Here is an 8,945-nt window from a genome sequence, read left to right on the forward strand (position 1 = left end):
AAAAAAAAAAAAGGCAATAATAATGAACTCCTCCCCTCAAAAGGAAAAAAAAAAATTACTGAACTTATGTCAGAACCAGTTTAAGATGGTGTTGTTGGAGCAGAATGCAGTGTTAGTTAGGGGCTATCTGTGTTTAAATGTTTTAAATAAATTGTATAGTTTTCATTACCTTTATCGTCTCCCCTTTTATCTGGTTTAGTGGTGGAGATTGGGAAGGGGCAATTAAAGACTGCTTCTGCTGCTAGCTAATCTTCATCAGGTGCTAGTATATCTATCTATCAGAAGGTCAGCTGTTGGAACCCACCAGCTGCTCTGCCGAAGACAGGTGAGGTGGTCTGGTTCTATGAAGATTTATAGCCTTCAAAACCTGCTCTGCCTTTGGGTCACTATGAGTCTAAATCACCTTGATGGCATTAGGTTATTAAATCGAATACATCCCAGGTTCAGTTCTGAGCACTTGACATTTTTCAACTCAGGGTATTGGCATGGTCAGCAGAAACTTGGGGCATCTGCGTTTAAGGGTGGGTTGGATTTTCTTTGCTTGTCTTTGGGAATTCACATGTGGATCCCCGCCTCAGTGCTCTGGGGTAGGGCTCTGGTTAGGCTTCTCTGTGAAGCAAGATAAGATTCTTTGGAAAGCACTTTTTCATGACAGATCTTTATACATGGCAAGTTATAGAATAATTTATGTATAGCTTATTAATCTAGTCATACAGACTTTTAATTTAAATATAGAAAAGTTAAATTATCCAGGAAGCATTCTTTGGCTAAGTTGCCCTGGTAGCAGCTAACTGGTGGTTCAAACCCACTAGTGGTTCCCTAGGAGAAATGACCTGGCAATCTGTTCCCTTAAAGATTTCAGCCTTGGAAACAGTATGGGGCAGTACTACTCTATCCTATAGTGTCACTATGAGTCAGAATCAACTCCAGGGCAGACAGCAACTACCATCACCTTTCACTTAAACCAGCTTAAAAGTGCCCCAGGTCAAGAAAGCCCTGTGGCTGCTGTTGTTGTTATGTGCCGTCGAGTCGGACCCGACTCATAGCGACCCCTCCTTGGGTTTCCAAGGGAAGTAGATTACCCAACCTTCCTTCCGAGGAGTGGTTGGTGGGTTTGAACCGCCAGCCTTCTGGTTAGCAGTCAAGTGCCTTAGGCATTATGCTACCAGAGCTCCCAAGAAAGCCCTATGAGGGATATTTTACACTATATTCTTGTTTGGCTTCTAGCCTTATGAGCCTGTCACATTGTAGATGCTTAGTAAGTATTTGTAGAATGAAGGAAGGACATTTTAGTTAAACCAAAAAGAATAAATGCAGTTGAAGCTGCAGTACCTTTTTTAGAAGCTGCTATTTGCTTTGCCAAAATAATTTATTGTCTTTTCTTTCCTAGCATTTTTTTTTTTTTTTTGCCAGTGAGTAAAAATGTATTGAATATTAATTTACAGGTAAACAGATTGAAAAAAAAATAAAGTCAGCTGGATCCTTAATATTTTAGTTTTCTCACTTGTTTGAAGTTTGCAAACAATAAAGTTGTAGTTCTTTCTGGGTGTGTAGAAACTCCCTTTCTGGCAAGACTTTAAAAATGGGAACAAGATACTCTCCAAAGAGCCTCTCTGCCTACCACCAGCAGGTGCAATTAGTGGCTGTGTATGTCTTTGACTTGTCCATTCCATGCATTGCTTAGTACTCTACCACATGAGGATTGTATTTGGAGATGAATCTTGTAAAAACATTTTCTTAAGGTCAAATTGCCAATGTCTTCAGATAAAAATTTCAGAATACCTGAGATTTAGTAGGAAAAGTCAGAGAACCAAGTTATTAACATCTATACTTTTTTGTTAGAAAAACATACTTTTCATAGATGTGTATGCATTTGTTGTTTGACTAGTTTCTTTTTTGTACTTCTAAACAGAAGGAATAATAAAACAAGTTTCTGGAACTAGTGCTTATTGTTGTCAGAATTCTACTTTTCGATATTCCTGAACAGTGTTGTAATTACCTCTGCTACTTGCTTTTAGATATACTTTATACTTCTGATTTTCGTTTTGTTTTAACTTATTTAATGGGTGGGGACTTTTAGATGTGGTATCGGGATAAAATTCTGATCTTGTGCCATGAGAACAATATATCAACTTGTGCATATTTTATTTAATGGGTGGGGACTTTTAGATGTGGTATCGGGATAAAATTCTGATCTTGTACCATGAGAACAAGATATCAACTTGTGCATATTTTTAAGATTAGAAAATTCCTTAGAGGTAAATTATAAATCATAAAATCATATACTATAGTTACACTCCCGATTGCTGTGAAGGTGACTCTGACTCAGTGACTCTATAGGACAGAGTAGAAATGCCCCCATTGGGTTTCCAAGGCGGTTATCTTTTTATTTATTTTTTTATTGGGTGAAAGTTTACAGAGCAAATTCACTTTCCATATAGCAGTTCACATACACTTTGTCTCATGACACTGACTGTAATTTACCACAATGCAACAGCTCCCTCCCACTTCCTCCTAATAGTTACCTCTTCCCTGTGTCCATCCCTCCAAGCATTCCTGCCCCCTGAGCTGTCTCCCTGTGCATACACAGCCCTTCTATTCTCCCATGATTGTTCTCTCCAAGGAGTGTATCTACCAAGGGTAAATGTTCAGCTCATATGCCTGTCTTTTGTTTGGCTGGAAACCACAGGTGTGGGTTCAATTCCATACCTGAAGGGCAGCTAGGGACCATAGCCTCAGTGGTTCCATCAGGCTCCATCAGACCAGCAAACCTGGTCCCGCCCAAAACGATTTTGAGTTTTGTTTCACATTGTTCTGCCACTCTATCCAGGATCTCTTACATAATCCCCCTCCTAGTGGCAAGGCTATCTTTATGGAAGCAGACTGCCACATCTTTCTCCCATGGAGCAACTGGAGGGTTTATATTGCTGATCTTTTAGTTATCAGTTTAGTCCTTAACCATTGCACCACCAGAGCTCCCATAATTATGTTAGATATATGTAAATCACTTTTGGTCTTGGACGGTTTTTTTCATTTCTCATTTCTTATTTGAATTTGTGAAGTTTTCAGAGTATGGTCATCATTTCAGTCCTGGGTTGGCTTTTTGAATCTCATGTTCATTCAGATTGAATTTCATACTTGAAAATATTTGCTAAAATTTAAAATGTGTCTTTATGCGACTGAAACATCTAAGAGTATCCAAAGGTAATGCAATGGAATTTGAATGTGTTGGAATCAGATACTTGAATCAGACCTTTGTGGTGTATTTGTGTCTTAATTTAGGTTGGTTGAAGACTTTCGATGACTACTTTAGAGACAAGACTCAGTATATTTTTAATAACATGGTCATAAAGCTGAAAGAAGACTCAAGGAGAAAATTTATGTGGTCTGAGATCTCATATCTTTCAAAATGGTGGGATATAATAGATACTCAGAAGAAGGATGCTGTTAAAAGGTTTGTTTTAAAACTGTTTTTTGACATTTGGTAATATTAAAGATTAATTCTACTGTGAAACAAGTATTGACTTTTTTAGAAAGTGAAAATTAATGTTATATCTGAAACCTAAAATATTTTTTACATCTTTTCTGCTTTGATATTGGTCTGTTTTTGAAAAAGTGATTAGAAATTTTTCCATTGAAATCTTTGTGTTTCAACTTTGTCCTAGAAGTGGAATTATTGAGTCAAAGGAGCTCACTATTTTAAAGTTTTTTTGAAGCGTATTATTAAAGTGATCCCTGTAAAAGTTATTTCAGTATATTCTTCCATCTTCCATATAGCCGTGTACCAATTTTCCTTTCTGTTGGCCTACATTATAATTTCTAAAACTGTGGCCAATATGATGGTTGAAAATATTTTAATCTGCATTTTTGATAATTTATAATGTATATTTTCTTAAACATACAGGGTAGGTGATTTTTTGTGAATTCCTTAATTATGTATTTTTTTTTTCTTACTGACTAACAAGAATTTTATTTACGTGTGTGTGTGTATGTATGTGTGTGTGTGTGTGTGTGTGTGTGTGTATATATATATATTTTTTATATACAACAACAAAAAAAAACTCATTGCCAACTCATAGTGACCCCCTTGGGGTTTCCAAAGTGGTAAATCTTTACAGAAGTAAATTGCCCCGTCTTCCTTTTGTGGAGTGGCTGGTGGGCTTGATCTGCCAGCCTTCTGGTTAGCAGTCATATGCCTTAGGCAGTATGCCACCAGAACTCCTTATATATGTATATATGAACCCTTATTTCTTTCAAGTTTCATTTTAATTCCTAGTGCTTGATATACAGATGCTTTTAATTTTTATGTGTTCAAATATATTGATCTGCTTTCCTTTTTGATATCAACTTGGCTATTATATTTAGAAAGGTTATTACCAATTAGAGATGAGATAGTTTGTTTTCTCTGGTTTCATTTTTTACTCTTTTGTAAATCCCTAAGTGAATTTTTTATATGATGTGATGGAAGTCCTGTTCACTGTGTTCTTCACTTCTAGGAATTGAGAGTTATCTTAGCATGAATTGCTTACGTTTATTTATTTAACCACGCACATATAGCACTGACTGTGTTTACTAGTCCTTTTTCTAAGTACTTTACAAGTATTAGTTAATGATTGCGATGATCCTGTGGAGTAGGTACAGTTTTTATGCTCATTTTATAAATGAGTGCACTGGCTTATCTAGGGTTATCGTCGTGGCGGCACTGGTATTCCAGTTCAGGCCCTTTGGCTCCAGGTGTGTCACTGCATACTCCCTAAGAATTAAGTAGTCCATCTTTTTCTACTGATTTGATATGCTCTCTTTATTGTATTTTAAATGTGCATTGATTTCTTGGCTTCTTAACCTATTTCATTGACTTTTCTCTTTGTCTCTACCACACCATTTCAATTATTGTGGCTTTGTGATATATTTCGTTAATAGTACATATCTTCCCCTTTTGTTATTGAAACACTATTTTGATGAATGACATATTTAATTTTCCAAAAGATCTTTAGAAATAATTTATTAAGTTCTTCCTAACTCATCAAAAAAAAATTCCAGTGGATTCTGATGGAATTGACACAAACAATTAAAATAATTGATTTCTCATCATTATCCAGCGGAGGATTTTTGTTTGTTTGCTGGTAGCTTGCTTAAATGCCTGCAGGGCTGGCCAGGAAGGTGCCATAAGTGAGGGTGGTGGGCTCTGGGGGGTACTGGCGTGAATCCAGAATAACTGCCACATCCCAAAAGACTAGCCATTTTTCTGCTACAGTTGTTGCCTCAGAAACCAGGATTGTCAGTCTGTCCCTTTAACTTTTCAAGACATACTGGAGTTCCAAAATTCTGTGTAAAATACCTTAACTTTTAAATTTAAATATTAGCAGCTAATTTCAGCATATTCACACTCACATACCATCAAGCATAACACATTGGCATTTTTGAATTGTATTATATGCTGGCTATCTACTAGTTTGTAACCTTTGTAAAATTAAGAACTGTCCTGTTTAAAAAAAAAAAAAAAAAAACAAACTCTTGTGACTCAGTGGTTAAGGTATTTGACTGCTAATCAAAAGGCTGGAGGTTCAAACCCATCAAATGTTCCATGAGAGAAAGATGAGGCATTCTACTTCTGTAAAGATTTACAGCCTTGGAAATCCTATGGGGCAGTTCTACTCTATCCTGTAGGTCACTAGGAGTCGGAATTGACCTGGTGACATTGGGTTTTTTGGATGTCCTGCAAAACCATATGGAATTGATGTTTGTCTTGTAAGGCATTCTTTGACTAAGTTTTAAGATTGTTAAATATTTTTGGTCTATTTATGTCTTAACATTACTTCTAGAGAAGAAATGCTTCATATTTTCTAAAAGAATTTATAATTTTATAAAGATTTCAGTGAGATTGTTCACATATTTAAAATTTCATACATCCATAGTTATTACTGCTTTCTTATTGTTTCTTTTGAATGTCCGATTTTTTTCATCATGCTGGTCAGTTTGGCTAAAGGGTTTATTGTTTTTTTTGTTGGCTTTTGTCTCCCATTCCAAAAAATCTATTTATATTTTACTGATTTTTACTCTTGACCTTTTTGCTTTTATTTTTACTAACTCCTATGTGTTTTCATTAATGTGAAATATCTAGTTCATTTATTTTAATCAGGGCTTGTAACCAGTTCATTTCCCTTCTACCTTCCATGTACAGAATCAGAATCTACAATTTAACAAAGATCTACAGGTGATTCTTACAGATCCCCAGTTGAGACTTATGTCTATGTAAGAATCACCTGGACATCTTGTTAAAATGTGGATTCTGATTCAGTATATCTGCAGTATGCAGATAAATGCAAATTATCAGCAGTGGGTTGAACCTGCATGAACCTGTTCTGATTGCATTTTAATAAGGAGCACATTATTGTCTGTGTGTTTGGCTTTTAGTACTACTCTGCTAGCTTTTAAATTTTTATGTGTAATGTTTTCATTATTGTATTTTTCCTTAAATATTCTATAACTATACTTATTGTTTTCTTTTTTACTTGAGTTTAAGAGAAGAATTTTCACTTTCTGAGTGTATTTTTTTCTCTTTAGATATTAAAAACTTGTTTTATTGTTTAATAGTCAGAATATGGATTATACAATTTTTATTCTTTAGAATTTCATTGAGTTTTTCTTTGTTACTTAATATATGACCATAGGCAATTACCCTCTACTGGCACTTGAACAGAAGATGTTTATAATATAGGTATGTTGATGGGATTTGCTCTAGTAGCACAGTGCCTAAGGCAGTTGACTGCTAACCAGAAGGCTGGCGGTTCAAACCCACCAGCCAGTCCGCAGAAGGAAGATGGGGCAATCTACTTCCAGAGTGATACTGCCTCAGAAACCCAAGGAGGGGTCGCTATGAGTAGGGTCCAACTTGATGACACATAACAACAAAAACAACAACATTTATATCTGTGTACAGACAGTTCTGCTGTAATGGAACATACACATTCCTTAAAATCACTCTGCTATATGCAAAATTGAAGGAGTCCTGTTGGCAGAATGGTTAAAGCACTCTGCTGCTAAACAAAAGTTGAGCAGTTTGGACTCGCCAGCAGTTCTGTGGGAGAAAAGACCTGGCAATATGCTCCTGTAAAAATGATAGCCTATAAAATGCTATGGGGCAGATCTACTCAGATCTATAGGGTTGCTATGAGTTGGAATCGACTGAATGGCACACAACAACAACATGCAAAATTGTCCAGTCAACACCACAGGCTTATGGGAAATATGAGTTGAGGACACAGCAGTCAAAAACTTTATCAGTCATAACATTTAAAAACAAGATAGGAACTTATTAAAAGTGCTAACACAGTTTGGCATGTGTTAAATAGTTGAGAAATATGTAACTATCATAATAAATATGTCAGTTTATGTAGAAAAAGATACGAAGTTTGATTATGGAGGTGAGCATCGGAAGGAGTTATGAGTTATTTTGAAGGGAGGAGAGTTATATCTGAAATTGGACTGAAAGTTGTACACCATATGAGGATGGGCAGGGCTTATAACATGAGTGGTGAACGTGACAGAGGTAGCTGGTAGATGTTTGAGGTGCATGCTGTGTGTCTTGTATATACGTCAGTTTAGCTGGGTACAGTTTTTTCTTTAACTTACTGTTTTATAGTGATGAAATTACATGTAAGTGAATAAGAATTTTTTCCTAATACAGCAATCACTCTCTAACAAATTCTTAGTCAAAACAGGCCTTACATCAGAAATGGCTATACTTTTTGCTGCCATTTCTCTGTCAGCTTTTTTTGTTGTTTGTTTTCAGGTATTTAATTTTGTATATGTTTTTGTTTTGTTTCTTAAATTCAATACATAAGGGTTCATGCCCGATCTTTGTTTGCTTCTTTATTAGTTTATACATTCACTTAACAAATACTTAGTAGACACCTGCTACAGGGCAGGAACTGCTAGCTTCTGGGCAGTCCTGAGCTGGGTATTTATCTCCATTAAGAATTATATCTTTTATCTTTGACAAATTGCCATCTTTTCTCTTTTTAGTTAGTTAAGTATCACAGCCATTCTTTTGTTGCTGTTCATTTGTTTGGATTTGCCTGAGCTGTGCTGTCCTTTTTGCTTAAAAACAAGAAGAAAACAGTAAGAACCCAAATCCATGGCCATTAAATTGATTCCGACTCATAGAAACTCTATGTTTTAAAGACAGTCAATTTAGAGTGGTAGTTAAAAAGGCTGAGTACTGAGACTGGGCTAAAAAGAGCTGCATAAGTTCAAATCCTGTTACCTCTGTCTACTGTGTGACTTTGAGCAAATTTCTTACCTCTTCTCTGTGCCTAAATGTCTTCATTTGTCAAATGGAGATAATATTAAAACCTATTTTATTCAGTTGCTATGAAGATTGAGTTAATACAAGTAAAGTGTTTAGCATAATGGCACATTTTTAAGTCCTTAGTAAATATTAACTGTTCTTAATATTTTAACTTTATTTGCCACTTTGATATTTCTCATAGACACTGTATATAGTTCTTAATTCAGAAGTCATCCCAGGACTCTTCTCTTTTCATAGTAGAGTTTAACCATAAAATTTATGTTTTATCTTCTAAAAAAAAGCTTCCTTATGTAATGCTTCATTGAAGATAACCTATTTTTTTTCTCTGCCTAAATGCTTTTAGGGAGTTCTGGAGGTGTAGTACCTAAGGCACTTGACTGCTAACGAGAAGATTGGGGGTTCAAACCCATCTGCCACTCCTCAGAAGGAAGTGGGGCAATCTACTTCCGTAGTGATACTGCCTCAGAAACCCAAGGATGTGTCCCTAATGAGTCGGAGATGACTTGATGGCACATAACAACAGCAACAACAACAAATGCTTTTAAGATTTTTTTTTGTTTTGTTTTATTCATGAATTTTTAAAATATCACTTTTATGTATCTAAACCAAACCAAACCAAACTCACTGCCTTCAA

At 35.7% G+C, this 8,945-nt stretch overlaps 1 protein-coding gene across 1 annotated transcript in view; it reads left to right on the top strand.

The window, feature by feature from the left end:
• MAN2A1 (mannosidase alpha class 2A member 1) overlaps nt 1-8,945 on the top strand; it is a 296,885-nt gene that overhangs the window by 52,378 nt on the left and 235,562 nt on the right. Inside the window, exon 4 of the mRNA XM_042782502.1 lies at nt 3,283-3,454. Coding sequence (XP_042638436.1) covers nt 3,283-3,454 — 172 coding nt within the window. The remainder of the gene's footprint in view (nt 1-3,282; nt 3,455-8,945) is intronic.

The sequence above is a fragment of the Orycteropus afer genome, unplaced genomic scaffold (genome assembly GCF_000298275.1).
Source record: "Orycteropus afer afer isolate SDZICR_OR568_19922 unplaced genomic scaffold, OryAfe1.0 scaffold00350, whole genome shotgun sequence".
Classification (NCBI taxonomy): domain Eukaryota; kingdom Metazoa; phylum Chordata; class Mammalia; order Tubulidentata; family Orycteropodidae; genus Orycteropus; species Orycteropus afer.